Here is a 27,714-nt window from a genome sequence, read left to right on the forward strand (position 1 = left end):
ATGGCAGACCTCCTACAATATGGTTGTTGATTGGTTGTATTGGTGAACCGTGGCTATAAGCAATGGCAGCCTCCATATTTGTCTGTATTACAGTTGTACGTCATTATGCTGGCATGTCATGTCTTGTTTTGTTAAATATATATACCAGTGATGAATTAAAGGGACATTTAAGTGGGAAAAAAATGACCAGTTACTTACCTGGGGCTTTTTCCAGCCCCCAAGAAGTCGTCCTGCTCCTTCGCCAGCTGTGCGCCTCCTCCATCGAACTCCCCATTCTGTGCATGCACAGTAGCAATTTTTGCTTACCGCAAAAGCGCAAAACGCTCCCATCCACAGAAGCGCATTGGAAGAGGTGCGCTGCGCGGGGATGCGCATGTAGTGTACAGAGGGTGCCAAAGGGGGAACCAAGCAGTGCAGGGTGACCGGGAAGACTTCAGGGGCCCGAAGAAGCCCCAGCTAAGTAACTGGGCATTTTTTTTTCTCAATTTAAAGTTTACTTTAAAGGTGGACATGGCATTTAAATTGTTCGTAGAAAAATGTAATCAGTCAACATTTCTCAAAGACTATTACCATGATCCTCGATTATAAGTCTACTACAAAATATTTAACCCTTTTTTAAGCTGGATTTTTTTATTGACTCAAGTATAAATCTACCCAGCAAAGTTAAAGGGGAACTGAAGAGAGAGGTATATGGAGGCTGTCCTGTTTATTTCCTTTTAATCAATACCAGTTGCCTGGCAGCCCTGCTGGTCTATTTCTCTGCAGTAGTATCTGATTAAAACCAGAAACAAGCATGCAGCTAGTCTTGTCAGATCAGACTTATAAGTCTGAACCACTGAAACACCTGATCTGCTGCATGCTTGTTCAGGGGCTATGGCTAATAGTATTAGAGGCAGAGGATCAGCAGGGCTGCCAGGCAATTGGTATTGTCTAAAAGGAAATAAACATGACAGCCTCCATATACCTCTCTCTTCAGTTCCCCTTTAATGGGTGCACTTGGGGACCAGAAATAATTAGCAGCTGCACTTGGAGAACAGGAGGTGTTAATGACTGCACTGCATACAGTACTGCAGTCATTAACTCCTCCTGTCCCTTAAAGAGACCCAGAGATGAGATATATTGCTGTATTTTTACTAATCTCGGGCTTCCTCCAGCCCCATAAGCTTGGATGTGTCCCTCGTCGTCCTCCTCCGCGCCGCTGTTCAGCCGCAGTCAACTCCTGGTAAGTGGCTCAGTCTGAGTAACTTCATCCGGGGCCTTCTGCACTTGCCCAGAAGGTCCGCCGCTGACGTCACTGAGGTGCTTACCGGGGAAGATTGCGGCTGAATGGCGGCGCTGAGGAGGATGGCGAGGGGCACATCCATGCCTATGGGGCTGGAGGAAGCCCCAGGTAAGTAAAAATACAGCACTCTATCTCATATCTGGGTCTCTTTAAGTGCAGCCAATAACTTCTCCAGGCCCCCCAATTGCAGCAATTATTCACTCCTCTTCCTGCAGCCCAGTATCTTCCCCGTGCCTTTTTCTTGTTAATGTGGCCATGACTTTCAGACCTGTGTTTTCTTGGCATTTCCTTTATCAAAAAAGTGTCACTTACCACTGGGTACATTGCTGCAAATGGGAATGTCACTAATAGTACACACATTGCTCAGTGTTGCTCATGACTGGTGTACAAGTCCACCCCTATACTTTTACTTAATGAGTCAGACCTAAAGTTTTAGACTTATAGTCCAGTATATACTGTACAGTAAATACAGGATCTTTTGAAGTAACTCAGGATGGCCAATGTGATGCAACTCCAAGTTGATAACCTACAAAATGATGCAGTTTAGAGCTGGACCATTGAAATGCAGTAGCTGCTGCATATGGTTGGATCATTTCCAAGCTGCATAATTTTGCACACAAAAAAAATAGTATAACATTTACATCAACTTATTAGACTGTTTTGACTATCCCTTCTTATAAGCTTGACTATATAGTTGTATTTTGTACTTTGCATAATTGACTGTGTATGACTATGCTTCCATGCCTCTGTGCTTCCTAATGTGATGGTTGCAGTGCAATCATTTTAAGGATAAACCCGTGCATCTTGATTGGTGAATACAGATCTGTACATTGCAATAATCCTTCCAGAAAACATGATGAATGTTAAACATATATCTAGTTTTATTGTAATCAATTTTTGTATGTAAAACTTGAATGTACCGTAGTTTCATTTTTGCTCTTTGGAACAGTAAGAGACATTGCGTTAGCTGAAAATGTACATTATGTATCAATTGTAAATATTTGTTCAGATGATTTGTACACAGCAAAATGGAAAATATGCAATTTCAATAAAAAAAAGTGTGCATTATGCCTTTATTTGGTTTCATTTTTATTTTCTGGAGAGGATCGTGTTATTAGGTGGTTGCAAACTAGGTTGGTCTTAAAGGACAACTGTAGCGAGAGGGATATGGTGGCTGCCATATTTATTTTAAAGAATACCAGTTGCCTGGTAGCTCTGCTAATCTATTTGGCTGCAGTAGAGTCTGAATAACAGAAACAAGCATGCATCTTGTCGGTTCTGACAATGTCCGAAACACCTGATCTGCTGCATGCTTGTTCAGGGTCTATGGCTAAAAGTATTAGAGGCTGAGGTTCAGTAGGATAGCCAGGCAACTGGTATTGCCTAAAAGGAAATAAGTATGGCAGCCTCCATTACCCTCTCACTTCAGGTTTCCTTTAAAGGGAACCCAAGGTGAGAACGATATGGTCACCTTGTTTAACAGACATTTATCTGCAGATCAGATCTACCAGGATGGATCTTCAGATCTGCAGATGATTGTGTGATCTGCAGATGAATGTCCGTTAAACAAGGTGTATGAGGATCTGCACATATAGACTATGGCCTCGATTCATAAAGCATTTCCGCATGAGGAAATGCAGAAAGCCGCTCGCTTTACCGACCACACAGCAAAATATGTATTCATAAAGGCTTTTTCCGCATGAAAAGCCGACCTCCACGAGCAGAGTGATCAATCACCGCCTTGCGCGGTGATTATCACAGCAAAAGTAACAAATGTCAATTCATAAAGATTAGAGGTAGCGGTATGCGGACGGGTATTACCGCTACCTCTGATGTGGCGAGAAGCGTGCGGAATCCGTTGCAGTGAATGGGACAGACCTCCCAAGCAGCTGCAGAGAGAACACCGCACGGAGGGATTCCGCCTGCTTCTCCGGCTTCCGCATGTCTCCCGACAGCCTAACGCCTGCCTACAGCGGAGTATCTCCGCACGCCTGTCACAACAGGAAACATTTTTATGAATTAACACCCTGAAGGCGGAAATACCGACAGCGGTGTTTCCCCGCTCCACTTTCCCCGCTCGCAGGCTCTTTTATGAATCGAGGCCATATGAATGCATTTTGCAGGAACAGATCTTTTGCAGATACTGATCTGTTGAATGTGTACAGCATCTTTGTGTGCAGCATCTTGCAAAGATTATTATCTGATGAGTTCAGCTCCATAGAATAGACTGTAGAGTATGGCTCTCATACTACATGGAAGGTGGTAAAATTGGTCTAAGATATTTCATTTATCTTTCAAGTGTGTACACACCATTAGGCCTAGAACCCACTGGAGCAATTTTGTGAGCGTTTAGTGAGCGATTCAAACTACTAGCGATTTCCCTAAACGCTCAGCTAATGTTAATGGATGGGCCAAATTCCACTGGAGCGATTGCCAAAACGCAGGACATGCAGCATTTTTAGCAGTTAGCGTTAGCATTAGCGTTTCTGCAATGTAAAGTATATAAACGCTGGCATAATCGCTCATCAAAACCTATACAGAGTGATTTTGCTAGCGTTTTGAAGTTACTGCACACTGTAAGATAATTAAAGTTAATTGAAAGGACCAATCAGAATCAAAAACGCTAAGCCCTACACAATCGCTGGCAAAAACCTTGCACTTTTTAAAATCGCTGCCAAAAACGCTCATGAAATCACTTACAAAACGCTCACACAAAACGCTAGCGATTGCGATTAGCGATAGCGTTTTGTAGTGCGTTCCAGGCCTAAGCGTGCACAGACGGGAAGGCCTGGGACCCACGAGCAGCTTTTTTTCTAAGCGCTAGTGATTTGAAAAGCTCTTGCTAATGCAATGCTATGGGGGATTTTTAAAAAACCGCATCCCTCTAGTCTGATCACACCCATAGCATTACATTAGCAAGAGCTTTTTTTAAAACCACTTAACGACCGCCTAATGCCGATAGGCGTCGGCGGGTCGTTAGTGGTTTTGCATGGAAACGGCCGCTCGTTTGAGCAGCCTTTCCATGCTAGTTCACGGAGGGTGTCTCCGTAAACAGTGTGCGAGCCGCCGATCGTGGCTCGCACACGTAATGTAAACACGCGGGGAAGAAATCCCCGCTGTTTATATCATACGGCGCTGCTTCGCAGCAGCGCCGTAAGGCAGATCGGTGATCACCGGCCTCTAATTGGCCGGGGATCGCCACATTCTGATTCGCCAGCATCTATTCTAGGCGGCGCAGGACGGATCTCTGTCCTGCGCTGCCCATAGGAGGAAGGGGAGGGACAGAAGGGGACAGAGGCGGAAAATCGCTGTGAAGGGGGGCTTTGAGGAGCCCCGCCGAACGAACAGAGCCGGCGGCGATCAGATCCCCCCCAGCAGGACATCCCCCTAGTGGGGAAAAAAGGTGGTCTGATCGCCCAGCCTCATTGCTGATCTGTGCTGTGGGCTGTAGAGCCCACGCTGCACAGATCAGCCAAATCACCCCTGGTCCTTAAGTGGCTATCACAAGCACTTAGAAAAGCACTGCTAGTGAGTTCCAGGCCAAAGGAAGATGGGGAAGGATTCAGTCCTTTTTTTCTCTTTTTTTAATAGCATCATTCCTATTGGAAAATCTGTGTTCTTGTTTGCTTGCAAGAATGCCATTCACGTTACTCACTGCTATGTGTGCTGCAGCTGACTAAGATCCCTGGCATCAGGATATATGAATCTCTTGCCAAGGCATTCCAGGGGGTCCTCTGTTACAAATTAACATTTTTTTTTTTGGTGGGGGGGGGGGAGAGGTATAGTTACATACAGAGCTCTGTCTTGCAGGCTGCTCTCATGGTTATTTACTTTTGATCTGTTATGCCACATAACAATTACTTGGAGGTGAGAGTGAATGTACAAGACAAGAAGCAATGAAAATAACCTGTTTATGAGGGGATGTGGCTGTGCCCCTTTACTGAAGATCAGGACATTTTTCTATTTGTTATGCACAGGGAAGGAGGAAAAAGTATATTTTTCAAGAGGGTGAAAATATATAGATATACAGTACTTAAAGGACAACTGCAGAGAGAAGAATCTGAAGGCTGCCATATTTATTTCCTTTTAAGCAATACCAGTTGCCTGGCTGTCCTGCTGATTCGCTGCCTCTAATACTTTTAGCCATAGACCCTAAACAAGCATGCAGCAGATCAGGTGTTTCTGACATTATTGTCAGATCTGACAATATTAGCTGCATGCTTGTTTCTGATGTTATTCAGACAATACTGCAGCCAAATAGATCAGCAGGGTTGCAAGGTAAGTGGTATTGTTTAAAGGGAAAAAAATATGGCAGCCTCCACATACCTCTCGCTACAGTTGTCCTTTAATAGAGAGAGCGGGGTAGCTAAACAACCTGTATTAGTCAAAAAGAGGAAATAACATTGCTTTGGAGAGAAAGGGAATAACTGCGTGTTATGGGGGAGAGGAGAAAGATCATTCCTGCTATAAGGTGTGTACATGACAGCATTTGTTTTAATGCTTGGACATCTGAGACATGCCTATTGCCTAGTTGCCTCCTGTGTCAGGGCTGGTGCACACCCGAGCGGTTCTGAAGCATTTTTTAAACCGCTTGCAGGGGGAAAACCGCTTGGCTAATGAAAGTGAATGGGATGGTGCACACCAGAGAGGTTCGTTTTTTTCCACAAACGCAAACTCAGGGGCTGCAGCATTTTTTAGATTTGAGGCGTTTCTGCCTTAATGTTAAGGGCCCGTTCACATCTAAGAATTGCAAAACGCCGGCTATTACCGCTGCGTTTTGCGGGAGTGATTTACCCACAATTACACAGAAAAATCACTGGACACAGCAGCGGGCTTGGAGCGATCGCGATTATCGATAATTGCGATCCGCCGGCAAACCACTGCATGTAACACAAAGGCACCAGGTGTGACTGACATTGTGCTGTGTACTCCTATCTCCACTGCCTGATGAAGCGGGTATAGACCTGCGAAACGCGTTGTATAAAAACCTTGGAGTGTACTAATAAATGTATTGTTGTCAAACTACACAGTTTTTTGTGTCTGCTTGAAGGAGGTAAGTCCACCACTGCCTCCTAAGAAATTTTAAATATTTTAAATACTGTTTTTATCCTTTTGGCGCCTCTGTTCAGTTTACAATATAATACTGCATGTAACACTTTTGCGGTTAACGCTAACTGCAAACGCGGCAGTGAGAACACTGCCATGTGTTATATGTAGCGGTTTTTAAAAACCGCTAGCGGTTTGCTTTGAGCGGGAATCGCGCGATTCCTGCTCAAGTGAGAACGGGCCCTAAAGTATATGAAAGTGGAAAACTGCTCTGAAAACGCTAGATCAGAGCGGTTTTCCAGACGTTTTTGTTAGAAGCTGTTCTGTAACAGCTGTAACAATATTTATCTGCTACACAAAAACGCTCCAAAAAACGCTAGGCATGAAAACATGCCTAGAATCGCTCTAAAATCTGCTCCAAAAACCTCTAGCATTTTGCAGATGTTCTAGAGGTTTTTGGTGTGCGCTGGGTCTCAATGTTGAATTTTCAAATTAGAGCTTCCTCTTGACTTCCTATTCAGACAGGAAATAGAAGTATCTCTCTAAAAGTAAAAAAGCAACATATTAAGCATTTTTGTAGGGTAAGAATCCCCCACTGATTGTTATTGCTGTGTCCCATTTCCTGTACCCAGAGCGGTCAGTTCTCATATTAAAGAGAAACAGGACATGAAATAAATGAAGGTTTTTTTGTTTTTTTTTTTCAATTAAGGTTCGATCACAAAGGCCCTAATTAGATGCACTGAATCCACATTTTTATAAAACAGGACGTAAATTCCATCAGCCATTCCTAATAACGTATGCCCATACACTGATCAATTTCAGCCATCGTTCGATTCTATCAGATTCCCCATTTGATCAATTTGCGGCCGATTTCAATCGATTTGATCTATCTGACAGGATGAAAAATCTAGGTCGATCTGCTGCTGGCAGCAGATCCATGGCCCAGAGAGTTGCATTGGATCTAATTGTCCAATAATTAATGTAGATAAATTTCCAATAGATTTCATTGTGAAATCTATTGGAAATCTGCAGAGCCGGGACAAGGTCCTCCAGCACCCAAGGCTAAGGCACCAAAGTGCGCCCCTCCATCCCTCCCACCCGTCACACACTGATTGCTCTTAGACTAAGAGGCGCCTCAGGACCCCCAACACCATCTCTAATTATCTTGCTTGCAGTCACTGCCATGTATCCCCTTTTCGTATTACCCTCTGCTTCAAGCACAATAGGGGAATGATAGCTGAGTGAGTTGTGCACCCCCTCCTACACGGCCCCCTGAGGCTGGAGCCTCTCTCGCCTCTGCCCTGGAAATCTGTTCCTAGTGTGTGGCACACATCAGATAGATACCTGTCAGATTCGACTTGACAGGCATCTGCCAGAAATCTATCTGATGGTTGAATCTGCTGCAAATCTATAAGTGTATGGCCACCTTTAGGCAGTATATGGTATTCATGATAATCCAGCGGACTAGCGCTCGGTATGTCAGGTTGGAATGTCTCTGGGCGCCGCTTCCAGCGGTTGAGCAGCAGATGCTGCAGTTGTGATGCTGGCTGTGAATGATTACACGTGATTCCCTCTTTTCACAACATTGCTTCCAGCGAGCAGACTAGGGAGCCGCCAACCACAACATGACGCTCCGTCACCCGGAGACCAATCGGCTCTGCCTGTGCTGGCTGGAGAGAGGCGGCTCTGGCGCTGGTTGGCTGCGTGCTGCGTCTGTCTTCTCATCTTCCTCGTCCATCCAGGCAGCATGGCTTCCTCCTGTTGCATGGCAATGTACAGTAGTGTGTAATGGGTGCAGGAAGCGTTGGTTGACCCTGGTGTCTGGCATGACAGATGCATGGCTGCTGGGAGGATCATCACTATGAGGTCCTACCAGGCGCTCCTGCTCTTCCTGGCAGCGCTGGCAGTGTTCGCCTTCTATTATCTGGGCTCGGGGAGGGAGAGTTTCTCCAGCACCACCAGGCGGATGAAGCAGAATAGCGCTGCCGAATATGCTATGCAGGATCTGGACCTGTCTGCTTCCTCCTCCGAGCTGAAGCTGGGCGAAGGGAAGAGCAAGAACCTGGAGAGCCGTGGTGTGGAGGACTACCACCTGCTCATGATGTTCACCAAGGTGGACAGGAGTCCTGGCCTCAGGGACAAGTTCGAGCTGGCTCTCAGCTCCCTGCTGAAGTATGGCAAATTTGAGAGCAACGAGGTCCTCAGTCTGCATTTCGTGTCTGATGAGCCAAGCAAAGAGATTGGGAAGACCGTGCTCAGGGATCTGCTGCTGGGGGCAACCTTCAAGTATAAGGTGGGTGCAAAAGAAAAAAAAAACCCAGCTTGGAATAATTGCCTTTGTGATGAGTGAGATACCCCAGCAGATTATGTGTGGTTAAATATATTTTTATCTTAAACTGCTATTCTTGTAACAGCATTTATATTTCTAGGTGTGTTTAACTTGGCTTGGTGCTTTTTAGTAAAAAATAAAATGAATAATTACTTCACCCCTAACCTTTACACTAGCATAGCCGCCTCTTGCAAACATGCCTAAAATGAAGCCTACACACATCATTTCCACCATGCATGGGTCCCATTGTGTAATGATAGGCAGTGGTTGTGCACACATCCAGTATTGTACTGTATAACACACAACCCTGTGCATAGCATCGGGCAAGTTACTGCTTCTTCCCCTTTGTGGCACACCCTGGAAATGTTACGTTCTGCTGCCAAAGTTCCAAAGCCTAGTCATACCATCAGGGCTTCCAAAGTTCTGCGCTACTGTAGAATACCACAACAAATTATAGCTTGTTTGTTAGTACAACTGTTTGCTATTTAGAAGGAACTGTTCACACTGGAAGTAGGGATGGGAATGCTTAGAACTGGTGGAGAAGCATGTGACCTGCTTGATCAGCTGATAGATTTATTAGGTTCCTAATTTGTGGTCATGATGATGTGTTAAACCAGGAAGTCATCACAGTAAATCGGAATCTTACGAATCTATCAGCTGATCACATCCTTCTCCATGAGTTCTCCTAGTCATTGCCATCCCTAACTGGAAGCAGGGCTAAGTCATGTTCACTGTTATGGCCCATACTCACGGGCTACAAATGTCGCCGCAACACGCGGCGCGCGTGCGCGTGTTGCAGTGACAGGTCGCCCGTGAGTATGCGGCGTTGCACGGGCGCGCACCCCGAACCGTCGCTGATGTCTCTGGGCGATTGAACCGCTCAATCGCCTGGCGACAGTCGCCGCCGCATCTCCGCCGGAACTGTCGCTAGTCCGCGTGAGTATGCGGACTACCGACAGCAACAAGATAAGAAACGCATTGGGCTTCCGGCAGGGGAGGAGCAACAGCGACCGCTTCCGCCGCATCAGTTGCCAGGTCCCTCCGTTGTGTGTATGCGGAGGGACTTGGCGACGAGCTGTCGCCGGCCTGTTGCGCACACGCTCACGTGTGCTGGCGACAGGCCAAAAGTTGCCCGTGAGTATGGGCCATTAGATAGTGCCTCTAAACAGCTGCTGGGCAGGCTTCTTTATTGAAAGCCATGCACCTTTGCACGCTAGTGCAATACAGTACACAAAAATGTAGCCAATAATATTTTGTTGTACCGCTTGTGATTCAGTGGAAAGGGCCACTGCACTGCTTAGTAAAGCCTCACACAAAGGCAACAACAAGTGTTCACACTGACAGGTCACCAATACTGCGTTTAGTTTGCATGGAATTTTGTTGGTATGGAATTTGCCTGTTGGAAATGTAGTACAGCTGCAAGAGGAATCCGGATAGCAAATACTGTACTGGAAACTTGCTGACCACTGCTTATGGCAATTTACTACTTGTTAGATGGGACATAGAACATCCATAGCTTTAGGGCAGTGTTCCCCACCAACAGTGCATGTTTTATGGAAGTCCACACCGGTAGTTAACCACTTGCCGACCGCACGCTTATACCGTGCGTCGGCAAAGTGGCAGCTGCAGGACCAGTGACGCAGTACTGCGTCGCCAGCTGCAGGCTGATTAATCAGGAAGCAGCCGCTCGCGCGAGCTGCTGCTTCCTGTCAATTCACGGCGGGGGGCTCCGTGAATAGCCTGCGGGCCGCCGATGGCGGCTCGCAGGCTAAATGTAAACACAAGCGGAAATAATCCGCTTTGTTTACATTGTACGGCGCTGCTGCGCAGCAGCGCCGTAAGGCAGATCGGCGATCCCCGGCCAATCAGCGGCCGGGGATCGCCGCCATGTGACAGGGGACGTCCTGTCACTGGCTGCACAGGACGGATAGCGTCCTGTGCAGCCCGGATCACCGGGGGGGAAAGGTGGGAGGGGGAGAATGTCGCCGCGGAGGGGGGGCTTTGAGGTGCCCCCCCCCCGCAACATGCCTGCACGCAGGAGCGATCAGACCCCCCCTGCACATCATCCCCATAGGGGGGAAAAAAGGGGGGCGATCTGATCGCTCTGCGTGCACCCTGATCTGTGCTGGGGGCTGCAGAGCCCACCCAGCACAGATCACAACAAACAGCGCTGGTCCTTAAGGGGGGGGGTAAAGGGTGGGTCCTCAAGTGGTTAATCAGCTCTGCTGAGTCACTAATTACCTCACCTGTGCATGTTTGTGGTTTTCTGCAATGTTCCTAGAAAAAGGTTCTTGCACCAATGGTAAGCAATAGATGTGCAGAGATCCACTCCGGAGTCAGGAGCAATCAGCAAACGTTCACCACGATCCGCACCATCAGTATAAATCTTTATTCAAAACGTTAAAACATGATAAAAAGTGTGGGTCGTGCACCGATGACGCACAGGCGTTTTGGACTCACTCAGTCCTTTCTCAAATCTTCTCAGACCCACACTGCCTATCTACACCTAAAATCATGCTTATATAAGACAAAAGAGGACCACATGGAGAACTAGTCACTTAACCAGTATGCATATGCATGAGTATGTGTATCCAATCAGGACATCACCTAGAGGCACCATAGACCAATCAGAGTGCAGCATACCGGAGGAGCGGTGGAATAGAAACACATTTTAATAAGCAGTACCTACAAGACACTCATCTTGTCATGTCCCAGCATGTAAAACATTGGGTCATGAACCTACATTCATCGTGTCAGTACAGTGTACAAACACTGTCAACTGCATATACTCACCGCTCAAAATAGATCAGCCACCCTCAACCAATCAGCACAAAGCGGACAACGTCCGCATCAGGACTGCCAGAACACTAGCCAATCAGCGGGACGCTGTTTCCGTGCGCAATACGGAAATGAAAACCTGGGCGGAATCTAAGTAGGTGCGGCCGGCAACGTCCGCCGCTCCAACCAAGAGCCTCAGCCAATCGGCGCTGGGCCTACAGCGTCCGCATCAGGACTGCTGAGCCCACTCAGCCAATCAGCAGACCGCCGCTGGCATAGACATAAACGTAGGCGGACCCAAAGTATCAGCCAATAACAGTACGGCCGATAACGTCCGCCATATGGTAAAAACAAAAGGATGCGCCGGCATGTGGTGGGTGGGCGTCATTAACGCAGTACAAGGCGTCAGTCATAGCGCTCATCAACCTGGTGACAGACACCACCAGAGATGGCAAAAAATATAAAGCACGCCCATCCACCACAGCAACACCCATCGTATAGCCGCCGACATAGTCCGCATAAACAACACCTTGGCCCAATACAGGAACACAAGGCATCGTTCCCAATCCAAAAGAAGGGGACTAAAGCACGTCCCAATGTACACGTTGAGGTCAAAGACCACCTCGACATCAGAGCTGCATATTAAAAGGGTGGCATGATCCCTCCCATGCTGCACACTGAGAAAGGTAGAATAAGACATGGTTACATAGTTACCATACTTCAAACGTAGTCGCCCCAGGTGACGTCCTCCTGAAACCTAGTCACATCATAGTCCCTATTTAAACCTCTGGGTTCTAAGGTGTCCAAACTGGACACCTTAGAACCCAGAGATTTAAATAGGGACTATGATGTGACTATGTTGATTTGAGACCAGCATGATTTGCATATGCTATGATGTGATGCATTTGAATATGTAACTGTGCTTATGTTATAGTTGTGGTTTCAGGAGGACGTCACCTGGGGCGACTACGTTTGAAGTATGGTAACTTTGTAACCATGTCTTATTCTACCTTTCTCAGTGTGCAGCATGGGAGGGATCATGCCACCCTTTTAATATGCAGCTCTGATGTCGAGGTGGTCTTTGACCTCAACGTGTACATTGGGACGTGCTTTAGTCCCCTTCTTTTGGATTGGGGACGATGCCTTGTGTTCCTGTATTGTGCCAAGGTGTTGTTTATGCGGACTATGTCGGCGGCTATACGATGGGTGTTGCTGTGGTGGATGGGCGTGCTTTATATTTTTTGCCATCTCTGGTGGTGTCTGTCACCAGGTTGATGAGCGCTATGACTGACGCCTTGTACTGCGTTAATGACGCCCACCCACCACATGCCGGCGCATCCTTTTGTTTTTACCATATGGCGGACGTTATCGGCCGTACTGTTATTGGCTGATATTTTGGATCCGCCTACGTTTATGTGTATGCCAGCGGCGGTCTGCTGATTGGCTGAGTGGGCTCAGCAGTCCTGATGCGGACGCTGTAGGCCCGGCGCCGATTGGCTGAGGCTCTTGGTTGGAGCGGCGGACGTTGCCGGCCGCACCTACTTAGATTCCGCCCAGGTTTTCATTTCCGTATTGCGCACGGAAACAGCGTCCCGCTGATTGGCTAGTGTTCTGGCAGTCCTGATGCGGACGTTGTCGGCTTTGTGCTGATTGGTTGAGGGTGGCTGATCTATTTTGAGCGGTGAGTATATGCAGTTGACAGTGTTTGTACACTGTACTGACACGATGAATGTAGGTTCATGACCCAATGTTTTACATGCTGGGACATGACAAGATGAGTGTCTTGTAGGTACTGCTTATTAAAATTTGTTTCTATTCCACCGCTCCTCCGGTATGCTGCACTCTGATTGGTCTATGGTGCCTCTAGGTGATGTCCTGATTGGATACACATACTCATGCATATGCATACTGGTTAAGTGACTAGTTCTCCATGTGGTCCTCTTTTGTCTTATATAAGCATGATTTTAGGTGTAGATAGGCAGTGTGGGTCTGAGAAGATTTGAGAAAGGACTGAGTGAGTCCGAAACGCCTGTGCGTCATCGGTGCACGACCCACACTTTTTATCATGTTTTAACGTTTTGAATAAAGATTTATACTGATGGTGCGGATCGTGGTGAACGTTTGTGGTTTTCTGCAAAACATGCACTGTTAGTGGGCCTTGGACAGGGTTGGGGAACTCTGCTTTAGGGTACTGTGCCTTGTGATCTTGTACTAGGACATTCGTTTTCCTGGGTAGTAAAGCAGCAGTTATACTTTAAGGCCTTAACTCACTAAGCAGTTTAGACTAGTCTACTGATGGTATGGGGTAAACCAGCAATCAGTCGCATCAAAAGGGAATTCACTAATAATTACCAAATGTTTTAGACCTGGTCTAAAACATTCTGTAATTAGGTCTAATTACCGTACAAGGTCTAAAGATAGGAGTAGCTATGATTGACATCCTTCTCACCTGACAAGCTCTCCTCTGGATACAATTAAACTCCTGCATAATTTAATTCAAAAAGCTCCATCCTCATGTCTAAAATACCTCACAGAATTACTTTACCTACAGAAATCAGCTGGCCTATTCTGTCAGAAAAAGTGGGCATGGTTACTCCCTTGTTTGCCTTTGTAAATTGTGTAATTACTGAATGTTTTAGACCAGGTCTAAAACATTTGGTAATTCGTGAATTCCCTTTTGATGCAACTGATTTACACCAAACCATCAGTAGACTAGTCTAAATTGCTTAGTGAATTGAGGCCAAGTTGAGAGAACAGGTGCCAAGATGCTGATGTCCATAAACTGATGGCAGTTTGAGGCCTCTTTTCCATGGAGAGTTGAACTGTGTGCTCAGCAAGCAGTTACCAGGCAGCAGTGAGCAGTTATCAGGCAGTTGTTTGAGTTTGTGAGACATTTCACTGCCTATCAACTGTCCATGGAAAAGAGGCCTGAATGATGTGCATTGCCTGACATAGCTTCCAGTGTGACTAGCTGAGGTTTAGAGATGCACTCCCAAGCTGCTACAGGCAGTGGTATAGGTGTGTTATTGCATAGACTACACTGACAACTATTCACTGGGGCTTGACTGAGAAGTAAAACAGCAGGTCTTTTCATATGGTATCTAGCTGTGTGTACAAGACTTTAGGCTCTGAATGTTGGGGAGCCTTCAGGACCAGGTCACACAGGCTTTCAGGGTGTCTCGTTTAGCCAAAGCTAAACGCTCTTCTGCAATTGAGCGGAAAAATATTTGGTTACGGTTCCCTTCGTTCCGTCTTCATATTTTGAGCCCTCCAGGTGGGGCATGGAAGCGCAGAATTTAGCCAATCATGGAGGCCGCATAATTATGTAAATACGGGGATTATAAGGCATAAATCCCAAAAGTCCCTCCATTTATTCATACACTGACAAATCGTGATCAATAACACTTCGATAAAGGCACATAGATTAAACACCTTGTTTATGCCTCAGGAAAAAGTACTTTTAATTCCATGTTTTTTACCTTGTTCTCATATTGTTTGTTTCAAGTGTTACTTCACAAATCCAGAAGTTTTGGTAAGAAGCTTCTCTGGTCACCTACCCCCCTCCTTCACTGTGCTGGGACCCTCTGAACAACATTAAAGTTATCCGTGAACAGCACAGAGCTTGCTCATGCATAGCTTTTTTTCTCTGTGCAAGAGTGAACCCATTGACTCCTGCGCAGCCATGCTTGTACACGGATGGTCGCCAGGGCTGGGGAGTTGGTACAAAAATCATCCGACTCCTCAGTTTATGATTCCTCTGACTCCTCCGACTCCTCAAATTTGCATACAAGCTTAGGAAAAGTAAAGCTATATTGAGGTGGCATCTGCTTTTGAGAGCTTAAAGGGAACCTGAACTGAATAAAATTATTTAAAATAAACACATGATGTAGCTGCAAATGGATATTACATACTTGCCTTACAGTCAGTTCCTCTCAGGAGCTCACCATTTTCTTCTTACAGTGATCCCTTCCAGTTCTGACAATATTTTGTCAGAACTGAAATATGCCAGTTGCTGTCAGTTACAACTGATTAGCAAGGTAATGTCTATGTTTCCCTATGGCTCAAGTGGGCGATATTACAGTTTAACAGTGTGCTGACATGGAAGCTGTTGGGGGTAATGGCCACTTTCAAAATGGAGGGCAGCGAATTGCATTAATCACAGTAGACAAACAGGCTGTGGTAGAGGAGAAAGAGATTGATCAGTAGACTCCACAGGAGGTAAGTATGACTTGTTTATGTTTATTTTGACTTTTAAATTTCAGTTCAGGTTCTGTTTAAGGCCTCTTTTCCATGGACTGTTGAGCTGTGTGCTCAGCAAGCAGTTATCAGGCAGCAACAAGCAGTTATCAGGCAGCAGTGAGCAGTTGTGAGGGCCCTTTTCCACTAGCACGTTTTCGCTGGCTGAATCGGAAAGTCGCAAACCGCTAGCGATTTTACAATCGCTACGGTTTGCTTTTTAACATAGGAATCGCGGTAGGTCATTTCCACTACCGCGATTCGTTTTTTACAGGAACGCAAACGCGCGGCGGAGCGATATTTGCCGCGATTTTGCTATGTAGTGCATAGCATAGCAAAATCGCGGCCGCAAACGTCGGGAAATCGACGGTAATTGCGATTCAGCAATCGCTAGCGTTCAGTGTGAACGCTAGCGACTGCTAGTGGAAAGGGCCCTGAGAGTTTAAGAGGCATTTCACTGCCTATCAACAGTCCATGGAAAAGAGGTCAAAAGCTCCTGGCCAAGAAGCTGACACTACCCTGTTGGCCATCCCATTCATGTAGAAATGGTACAGGAGCTGACAATAGTTACATGTGTTAAGTTAACACTCTGACTGCTATAAAAAAAAAGATTACTCTTTTGTAATGCATTTAAAATACCGTACATATTAAAATGATTTATGAATGTCAGTTGGTAAAATAACTCAGCTGGATGTCGCAGTATTGACTAGGGAAGGTAATTCAGATGCAAATAATTCTGAGTTGATGCAGGATTATGCAAATTTTGTATGAAAAGTGATGCAGCTTGAAAATGTACCAATTAGCTCCTGCAAAGGTGGAATTTGATTAGTCCATTTTCAAGCTACATACATTTGCATTAAAAACTTGCATAAACCAGCATCAACACAGAATTATTTGCATCTCATAGACCATTATTACTACTTACCTCAGAGATGTTATTTATTATATAAAAGATTCCTGTGTATACATCAGATATACAGTCAGTTACGTATGTGTATCTGATTTTAAAAATGCTTTATTGCAGCAGCACAAGTAACTATTTTTTTTGATTGATTTATTATTTAATTTTTTGTGGACTTAGAACTGCTATAGTGCTATTACCATGTATGCAAGTTATTTATGATGACTACTATCTGAGAAATTATAATTTTTTTCATATTTTTTTTTTTTTAATTAAAGTTGAAATTTATTAGGAGTCGGAGTCGGTGCATTTTTGGATCTCTAACTCCAGGTACCCAAAAATTGCTTTAACTCCTTGAATCCGACTCCACAGGCCAGAGAGCCGCATAGATAGGGAGGGTCCCGGCTAGCAGTGGAGGGGTTGCAGGGGATTGAGGAAGCCTCTGGATCATCCTCAGGCTTCCCCCCCTACTGATGTAAGTATATACGGTAACTTTAAAAAAATAAATTAGAGGTTTCCTTTAAACTAGGTAGAGGTGCTGTGGTGGCAGGGTATGGAGGCTGCCCACCCTAGTAAACTATCGAATCAGGCTGTGGGGCGGGTCTTGTCCTGTGTGAATGCAGGTGGACGTCGTCCACCCTAGCTTGTGGAGGGGAGGCAGTGCAGTAAAGGGGGAGCGGTGGGGAAGGGGGGCCATCCCCCCCTTCCCTCACCTTGGGGCTCCCCCTTGCTCATTTCCCCCCCCCTCCAGAATTAAACTTTGCAGGCGGCTGGCAGCAGGCATCAGCGCGCTGGGACTTACCTCCTCTTTGTTCCAAGCACCGGAGGAAGTTGTGTGTGCCGCTGTTCTGGTTTAGACCAGACCAGAGTAGCGGCAGTGCAGAGCTCACTTTCACACTGGACTAAGGAAGAGGTAAGTCTCTGCCCGCTGCTAGCCATGCACAATGTTTAATTCTAGAGGGGGGAGCGAACAAGGGGGAACCCCAAGGTGAGGGAAGGGGGGAGATATCCCGCCACTGTGCCCGCTGCTCCCCCTTTACTGCGCTGCCTCCCCTCCTGCTTCAGGAAACCTAAAGTCCTGGCTACCTATTCTTAGGACACCAATAGATTTGGCTACTTATTCTGGGAACATCTGTACACCTGGCTACCTATTCTGGGGACACCAATAAATCTGGCTTCCTATTCAGGAGACATCTATACACCTGGCTACCTATTCTGGGGACATCTATACACCTGGCTACCTATTCTGGGGACATCTATACACCTGGCTACCTATTCTGGGGACATCCATATACCTGGCCACCTATTCTGGGGACATATATACAGCTGGCTAGCTAATTTTAGGCTATTTATACTGGAGATACCTATAGACCTGGCTACCTGTACTGGGGGTGCCTATTTTGGGGAAACTGCTGTCAGATTATCTGTATTTTTGGGGAACCGCTGCTGCCAGATTACGTGTATTTTAGGGAACTTCATATACTAATGCACAATCATATAGTCACTTTTATGCCGCTAGCCAGCAAATTGATAAATTGAGTAATAAATTATTATTGAATTCATATATACAAAGTATGTGGTTCTGACGAGTGCCCCACTTACTGTTTTCTTCTGTCTACAGTTGTATGCTCCCCTAATCCTAATTGCCTAAAGAAGCGGGATATTGCCTGCAAAACGCATTGCAACCTATTGTGAAGAATGACAATAAATTATTTTGTTTCATTGATTGACAGTTTCTAGAGTCCACCACTGCCTCCCAAGCATTTTTAACAATTTTAAAGCCTGTTTTTATCCTTCTGGCACCTCTGTTCTTTTTCCTGGTTTTGGGTGATACGTGTATTTTGGGTGATCCGCTGCCAGATTATGCGTATTTGGGGAACTGCTTCCAGATTATGTGTATGTTGAGAGAACTGCTGCTGCCAGATTACGTCTATTTTGGAGGAACCACTGCCGTATTATCTGTATTTTGGAGGAACCTCTTCCAGATTACGTGTATTTTTGGTGATCCGCTGCCAGATTATGCGTATTTTGGGGAACTGCTTCCAGATTATGTGTATGTTGAGAGAACTGCTGCTGCCAGATTACGTCTATTTTGGAGGAACCACTGCCATATTATCTGTATTTTGGAGGAACCTCTGCCAGATTACGTGTATTTTTGGTGATCCGCTGCCAGATTATGCGTATTTTGGGGAACTGCTTCCAGATTATGTGTATGTTGAGAGAACTGCTGCTGCCAGATTACGTCTATTTTGGAGGAACCACTGCCGTATTATCTGTATTTTGGAGGAACCTCTGCCAGATTACGTGTATTTTTGGTGAAATGCTGTCCGATTACATCTATTTTTGCAGGATACACTATGGCAGAGCTCACACTTCCCAGGCAGACCTTTTACAGCACTGCTAAAGTCATGTATATTTACCCCACCCATGACTACGCCCACGTTCTGCTACGTGACCACGGCCCTTTTTCGGCGTGACGCAGGGATTTTTGGGGTGAGTCCACTCGCCTCGTTTCCCAGGACTAGATCCCTGCTGTGGGATATCTGAAAAGAGCAGATCAGTGCTGAACTTGTCAGCACTAGCCTTTGTCTCTGATTTTTTTTAAATTTGTTTAAATTAGACTTTAACGCAAACCTGTTTCGATAATCAGCTTAATAAATGAAATAGCTCAAATAATACATTGAATACACATATTTAATTGATGGGGAGGACCTGCCTGCTATCTGGTTTCTTATTTGATGTCTGCTGGATTTTGAATTCATGTTTTCAGTTTCTCATGGGGAAACATGGAGCCTGTAACTTTCTTTACCCCAGGGTTTTTTAAGTATAAGGCCTTGTTCACACTATGAGTGTTTGCGTATTTTTTAACCCTGGCGATTTTAGAAATCGCCTTAAAAGCGCTTGTACAATGATTCCCTATGAGAGTGTTCACATATGAGCGGTTCAATTACGATCTGCTTCCAAAAGCGCTTTGGCTCAATGGAAGGTATAGGGAAATCGCTAAACGCTTGAAAAAGCGCTTTGTATAGCGATTTCCTGAGCACTTTTAAGAATAAATACATTGTATTCTTTTCAAGGTGAAAAAGTTCACCTCCTGACTAACATCAGGAAGTGGAAATATCAATCGCTCACCAAAAGCACTTAAACAAAATCTCCCAATGCTCAGAAAACGCTGGGAATCGCTTGAAAAAAATCGCGCAAAAAAAATGCTCAGCGCTTGTGACTTATAATGTGAACAAGGTCTAAAGTGTTGGTTCCCCCAAAATGTTTGGCCGGTTATCATTGTGGTGTTAAGGTGGCTTTGTGCTCAAATAAGAGTTTCTCATATGAGAATTCTCAACTTCCAAATCAGAGTTTTCTTTATTTTTACTGTCCCATCAAATATGTGCACACTGATTACAAGAAAAGATAGGGCCTGTTCACACAGGCACCAGTGACCAGTGATGCACAGAGCTTAGAACTGCTCCTGGCCACAGCAGAGTACAGGGCTGCACAAAAATGAGTGCAGACAACAAAACAGTGCTGCATAAGTGAATTAGGGATTCTGTGCAGCGGTAGGGAAGAAGCAGTACAGAGATGTGAGCAACACTTTGCACTTTTAGTGTGAACAGATTACTATTAATGACTTGTATAGCGATATCTTCCATGGGCTGTATAGTTAAAAAACAGACAAGGGTATACAAAAATGCAGACAGTGCTCTACATATACAGACATTGGAGCAGAGTACAAAAAATAGTAATCCGTATGACGCTGTGTAGTGTGTAGTGATTAACCACTTGAGGACCGTGGGCTTTACCCCCCCCCCCCCCCCCCCCTCCCCTTAAGGACCGGCCACTTTTTTTCCATTCAGACCACTGCAGCTTTCACGGTTTATTGCTCGCTCATACATCCTACCACCTAAATGAATTTTGGCTCCTTTTCTTGTCACTAATAAAGCTTTCTTTTGGTGCTATTTGATTGCTCCTGCGATTTTTACTTTTTATTATATTCATCAAAAAAGACATGAATTTTGGCAAAAAATTTTTTTTTTTTAACTTTCTGTGCTGACATTTTTCAAATAAAGTAAAATTTCTGTATACATGCAGCGCGAAAAATGTGGACAAACATGTTTTTGATTTAAAAAAAATCCATTCAGTGTATATTTATTGGTTTGGGTAAAAGTTATAGCGTTTACAAACTATGGTGCAAAAAGTGAATTTTCCCATTTTCAAGCATCTATGACTTTTCTGACCACCTGACATATTTCATGAGGGGCTAGAATTCCAGGATAGTATAAATACCCCCCAAATGACCCCATTTTGGAAAGAAGACATCCCAAAGTATTCACTGAGAGGCATAGTGAGTTCATAGAAGATATTCATTTTTGTCACAAGTGACAAAAAAAAAAAAAGTTTCCATTTCTTCTAACTTGCAACAAAAAAAAAAATGAAATCTGCCACGGACTCACCATGCCCCTCTCTGAATACCTTGAAGTGTCTACTTTCCAAAATGGGGTCATTTGTGGGGTGTGTTTACTGTCCTCGCATTTTGGGGGTGCTAATTTGTAAGCACCCCTGTAAAGCCTAAAGGTGCTCATTAGACTTTGGGCCCCTTAGTGCAGTTAGGCTGAAAAAAAGTGCCACACGTGGTATTGCCGTACTCAGGAGAAGTAATATAATGTGTTTTGGGGTGTATTTTTACACATACCGATGCTGGGTGGGAGAAATACCTCTGTAAATGACAATTTTTTAAATTTTTTTTTACACACAATTGTCCATTTACAGAGATCTTTCTCCCACTCAGCATGAGTATGTGTAAAAATACACCCCAAAACACATTATACTACTTCTCTTGAGTACGGCGATACCACATGTGTGGCACTTTTTTGCACCCTAACTGCGCTAAGGGGTCCAAAGTTCAATGAGTACCTTTAGGATTTCACAGGTCATTTTGAGAAATTTCGTTTCAAGGCTACTCCTCACGGTTTAGGGCCCCTAAAATGCCAGGACAGTATAGGAACCCCACAAATGACCCCATTTTAGAAAGAAGACACCCCAAGGTATTCCGTTAGTAGTATGGTGAGTTCATAGAAGATTTTATTTTTGTCACAAGTTAGCGGAAAATGACACTTTGTGAAAAAAACCCAATAAAAATCAATTTCCGCTAACTTGTGACAAAAAATAAAATCTTCTATGAACTCACCGTACTACTAACAGAATACCTTGGGGTGTCTTCTTTCTAAAATGGAGTCATTTGTGGGGTTCCTATACTGTCCTGGCATTTTAGGGGCCCTAAACCGTGAGGAGTAGTCTTGAAACAAAATTTCTCAAAATGACCGGTGAAATCCTAAAGGTACTCATTGGACTTTGGGCCCCTTAGCGCAGTTAGGGTGCAAAAAAGTGCCACACATGTGGTATCGCCGTACTCGGGAGAAGTAGGACAATGTGTTTTGGGGTGTATTTTTACACATACCCATGCTGGGTGGGAGAAGTAACTCTGTAAATGGAAAATTGTGTGTAAAAAAAATCTAAAGATTGTCATTTACAGAGGTATTTCTCCCACCCAGCATGGGTATGTGTAAAAATACACCCCAAAACACATTATACTACTTCTCCCGAGTACGGCGATACCACATGATTGGCACTTTTTTGCAGCCTAACTGCGCTAAGGGGCCCAAAGTCCAATGAGTACCTTTAGGATTTCACAGGTAATTTTTGTTTCATGACTACTCCTCACGGTTTAGGGCCCCTAAAATGCCAGGGCAGTATAGGAACCCCACTAATGACCCCATTTTAGAAAGAAGACACCCCAAGGTATTCCGTTAGGTGTATGGTGAGTTCATAGAAGTTTTTATTTTTTTGTCACAAGTTAGCGGAAATTGATTTTAATTGTTTTTTTTTCACAAAGTGTCATTTTCCGCTAACTTGTGACAAAAAATAAAATCTTCTATGAACTCACCATACTCCAAATGGAATACGTTTTGGTTTCTTCTTTCTAGAATGGGGTCATTTGTGGGGTTCCTATACTGCCCTGGCATTTTAGGGGCCCTAAACCGTGAGGAGTAGTCTTGAAACCAAATGTCGCAAAATGACCTGTGAAATCCTAAAGGTACTCATTGGACTTTGGGCCCCTTAGCGTACTTAGGGTGTAAAAAAGTGCCACATATGTGGCACCGCCGTATTTAGGAGAAGTAGTATAATGTGTTTTGGGGTGTATTTTTACACATACCCATGCTGGGTGGGAGAAAGATCTCTGTAAATGACAATTGTTTGATTTTTTTTTACACACAATTGTCCATTTACAGAGAGATTTCTCCCACCCAGCATGGGTATGTGTAAAAATACACCCCAAAACACATTATACTACTTCTCCTGAGTACGGCGATACCACATGTGTGACACATTTTTGCAGCCTAGGTGCGCTAAGGGGCCCAACGTCCTAATCACAGGTCATTTTGAGGCATTTGTTTTCTAGACTACTCCTCACGGTTTAGGGCCCCTAAAATGCCAGGGCAGTATAGGAACCCCACAAGTGACCCCATTTTAGAAAGAAGACACCCCAAGGTATTCCATTAGGTGTATGGCGAGTTCATAGAAGATTTTATTTTTTGTCACAAGTTAGTGAAAAATGACACTTTGTGAAAAAAAAACAAAAATCAATTTCCGCTAACTTTTGACAAAAAATAAAATCTTCTATGAACTCGTCATACACCTAACAGAATACATTGGGGTGTCTTTTTTTTTTTAAAATTGGGTCAGTTTGTGGGGTTCCTATACCGCCCTGGCATTTTACAGGCCCGAAACCGTGAGTAGTCTGGAAACCAAATGTCTCAAAATGACTGTTTAGGGGTATAAGCATCTACAAATTTTGATGACAGGTGGTCTATGAGGGGGCGAATTTTGTGGAACCGGTCATATGCAGGGTGGCCTTTTAGATGACAGGTTGTATTGGGCCTGATCTGATGGATAGGAGTGCTAGGGGGGTGACAGGAGGTGATTGATGGGTGTCTCAGGGGGTGGTTAGAGGGGAAAATAGATGCAATCAATGCACTGGGGAGGAGATTGGAAGGTGGTCTGAGGGGGATCTGAGGGTTTGGCCGAGTGATCAGGAGCCCACACGGGGCAAATTAGGGCCTGATCTGATGGGTAGGTGTGCTAGGGGGTGACAGGAGGTGATTGATGGGTGTCTCAAGGTGTGATTAGAGGGGGGAATAGATGCAAGCCATGCACTGGCGAGGTGATCAGGGCTGGGGCCTGAGGGCATTCTGAGGGTGTGGGCGGGTGATTGAGTGCCCTAGGGGCAGATAGGGGTCTAATCTGATAGGTAGCAGTGACAGGGGGTGATTGATGGGTAATTAGTGGGTGTTTAGGGTAGAGAACAGATATAAACACTGCACTTGGGAGGTGATCTGACGTCGGATCTGCGGGCGAACTATTGGTGTGGGTGGGTGATCAGATTGCCCGCAAGGGGCAGGTTAGGGGCTGATTGATGAGTGGCAGTGACAGGGGGTGATTGATGGGTGATTGACAGGTGATTGACAGGTGATCAGTGGGTTATTACAGGGAAGAACAGATGTAACTAATGCACTGGCGAATTGATAAGGGGGGTCTGAGGGCAATCTGAGCGTGTAGGCGGGTGATTGGGTGCCCGCAAGGGGCAGATTAGGGTCTGATCTGATGGGTAACAGTGACAGGTGGTGATAGGGGGTGATTGATGGGTAATTAGTGGGTGTTTAGGGTAGATAACAGATGTAAACACTGCACTTGGGAGGTGATCTGACGTCGGATCTGCGGGCGATCTATTGGTGTGGGTGGGTGATCAGATTGCCCGCTAGGGGCAGATTGATGGGTGGCAATGCCAGGGGGGTGATTGATGGGTGATTGACAGGTGATCAGTGGGTTATTACAGGGAAGCACAGATGTAAATATTGCACTGGCAAATTGATAAGGGGGGTCTGAGGGCAATCTGAGCATGTAGGCGGGTGATTGGGTGCCCGCAAGGGGCAGATTAGGGTCTGATCTGATGGGTAACAGTGACAGGTGGTGATAGGGGGTGATTGATGGGTGATTGATGGGTAATTAGTGGGTGTTTAGGGTAGATAACAGATGTAAACACTGCACTTGGGAGGTGATCTGACGTCGGATCTGCAGGCGATCTATTGGTGTGGGTGGGTGATCAGATTGCCCGCAAGGGGCAGGTTAGAGGCTGATTGATGGGTGGCAGTGACGGGGGGTGATTGATGGGTGATTGACAGGTGATCAGGGGGATAGTTGCATACAGTACACGGGGGGGGGGGGGGGGTCTGGGGAGAATCTGAGGGGTGGGGGGGTGATCAGGGGGGGGCAGGGGGGGGGGGATAAAAAAAAATAGCGTTTACAGATAGTGACAGGGAGTGATTGATGGGTGATTAGGGGGGTGATTGGGTGCAAACAGGGGTCTGGGGGGTGGGCAGGGGGGGTCTGAGGGGTGCTGTGGGTGATCTGGGGCAGGGGGGGAGAAATCGGTGTGCTTGGGTGCGACATAGGGTGGCTGCAGCCTGCCCTGGTGGTCCCTCGGACATTGGGACCACCAGGGCAGGAGGCAGCCTGTATAATACACTTTGTAAACATTACAAAGTGTATTATACACTTTGTATGCGGCGATCGCGGGGTTAACATCCCGCCGGCACTTCCGTATGGCCGGCGGGATGTTGCGGCGGGTGAGCGGAGACAGGCACCGGCGGAGGATCGCGTCACGGATGACGCGATCGCTCCGCCCATGCCCCTAAAAGGACCGCCGCCTCTGTGGGTGTGCTGGTCCTTGCGGGCTCCACTTCCCGGCCGCCCCTGTGCGTTAGGCGGTCGGGAAGTGGTTAACTAAACATACAGCATTATATAAGACACAATAGAGAGAACACTGCTCTTGCAAGCTTACAAACTAAAGAAATGGTCAGGAAACCAGAGGTGGGCAAATACTTAAAGGACAACTGAAGTGAGAATAATATGGAGGCTACCGTATTTATTTCCTTTTAAACAATACCAGTTGCCTGGCAGACATGCTGATCCATTTGGCTGCAATAGTGTCTGAATCACACCAGAAACAAGCATGCAGCCAATCTTGTCAGATCTGACAATAATGTCAGAAACATGGGATCAGCTGCATGCTTGTTTAGGGTCTGTGGCGAAAGGCTCATACACACATCAGTGGACAGATAAAATGACTTGCACACCAACACTGAGATCAAAATGCATAAAGTTTTGTATTTAGAAAAAGTGAACAAAGTTTGGCTAAAGTCACAAATACACAAAATGTTACAGCTTGGGTATACACAAATAGTAGGAGCAAATCATGTGCCCCATGGGACAATAAGCCTTGTCAGTTAGCTAATAGCTAAAAATAGTTATCCATTTGTATAATAAACATGTGTCAAAAAACAGCAAACAGTCAGAAGCCAGAGAAAATACAGGATAAATAGTATACAAGGTTGTCCCAAAAGGGGTTAATACCCTGACAGCACCGTTTCGGGGTTATCCCTCCGTCAGAGGGTATATGCCTGGGCTCCTTGGATGGCTGCTGTGTTCAGAGTGGTGAAAAAATACAATATATACCTAACTTAATGGTGGCACGCCCGCTCCGGACACCTGGGCCGGCCCAACTGGCGTCAATGACGTTACGCGGTGGACGCCGCGTGCGTCATGACGTCACTTCCGGAATCACCTGTCCCCGCTCTGCGCCGCCAACCACAACAGAGCAGTGTAAGCCAGCCCTGACATGGCCGCCGCGCATGCGTGGGCGGAGACAGGAGTCCGGGCACGTAAGAGGGAATAAAGCATACATAATAGGCATAAACGGAAGTCCGTAGGCGGGTCTTTCTTATTGTTGCAAGCGTGTCCATTCGGAGCATGGGGCAGCGCCACCTAGAGGATACATAAAAGATAACAATTAGATACTTGTGTACACAGCTCATAAAAAAGGAGTCCTAAAAAAGAATAAGAAAAAAAACACGGTGCACCTAAGCACCAGCAAAGAATATATGATAAGCCAACCATACTACAAAAATACACACCAAGCTAGCCAGCATAGACAGCACCCATCATATAAAGCGAGATGAGCTATCTTAAAAAAGGAGCTAAACTGGTATCCTCATTCATACCTTGGGGGAATTTACTGCCCAATCTATAGATCCAATGTAGCTCTCTCTGCATCAACTTCAATTCACGATCCCCTCCTCTGTGGGATGGGGCCACCTCCTCAACTACCCTATACCTCAATTGTGTGATGTTATGTCCAGCCTGCAAAAAATGGCGAGCCACTGGGGAGCTTACTTCACCGCAGCGTATGTTGCTGCGGTGTTCACTAATACGCGTCCTAACATCTCTTGTTGTTTGGCCTACATATAGTTGGCCACAGGGGCAGAATAAGCAATAAACTACAAATGTAGTAGAGCAATTGGCAAAGGTCTTTAACAAAATGCGTTCACCTGTACGTGGGTGAGGAAAGGAAGAACCTCTATAAACATAACTGCATTGTGCACAGTGCCCACATGGGAACATTCCCGTGGGACGTGGTAAAGTAGAGAGCCAATTACCTCGATTTTCATCAATCGGTCTGTTGCTTTTTGCATGGACCAAAGTGTCCCTCAAGTTTTTTGATCGTCGAAAAGCACAAATAGGGGGTTCACGGAATATGTCACCCAATGCCGGATCACTGTGCAGTATATGCCAATGTTGCCTTACTATTCTCTGTGCCTGGAGAGATAAAGGAGAGTACGTTAGGACCATAGGAATACGATTGGAATTGTTCCTAGGATTGCAAGTAAGTAGAGAGGCCCGATCCATATCAGCAGCCCTAGAAAGAGCATCAGATAGAGTTTTGTCATCATAACCACGTCTCCTAAAGTTATCGAACATGACCCCAGCCTCTCTAAAGAAGGCCCCATCGGTTGAGGATATGCGACGTAAACGTAAAAATTTACTGTATGGTAGTCCTTTCTTCAAACGTTGGGGATGGTAGCTCTTGGCCTGCAAATATGTGTTCTTATCCGTCGGTTTCCTATAGTGGGAGGTATGCAGTATGCAACTGGCTAACAACACTGTCTATTTCAGTTTGTGTATACGCCAATGTGTCAGCTGAACGATTTGATAAACTGCTCAAGTCAGCAAAAGACATAATAAACACGTGAT

The 27,714-nt window shown here is 45.5% G+C and overlaps 1 protein-coding gene across 1 annotated transcript in view; it reads left to right on the top strand.

The window, feature by feature from the left end:
* The first annotated feature begins 8,073 nt into the window (after positions 1 to 8,073).
* XXYLT1 (xyloside xylosyltransferase 1) overlaps positions 8,074 to 27,714 on the top strand; it is a 279,339-nt gene continuing 259,698 nt past the window's right edge. Inside the window, exon 1 of the mRNA XM_068281152.1 lies at positions 8,074 to 8,621. Within this exon, the coding sequence (XP_068137253.1) occupies positions 8,166 to 8,621 (456 nt within the window). The 5' untranslated portion in view covers positions 8,074 to 8,165. The remainder of the gene's footprint in view (positions 8,622 to 27,714) is intronic.

This window comes from Hyperolius riggenbachi, chromosome 4 (assembly GCF_040937935.1).
Source record: "Hyperolius riggenbachi isolate aHypRig1 chromosome 4, aHypRig1.pri, whole genome shotgun sequence".
Classification (NCBI taxonomy): Eukaryota; Metazoa; Chordata; class Amphibia; order Anura; family Hyperoliidae; genus Hyperolius; species Hyperolius riggenbachi.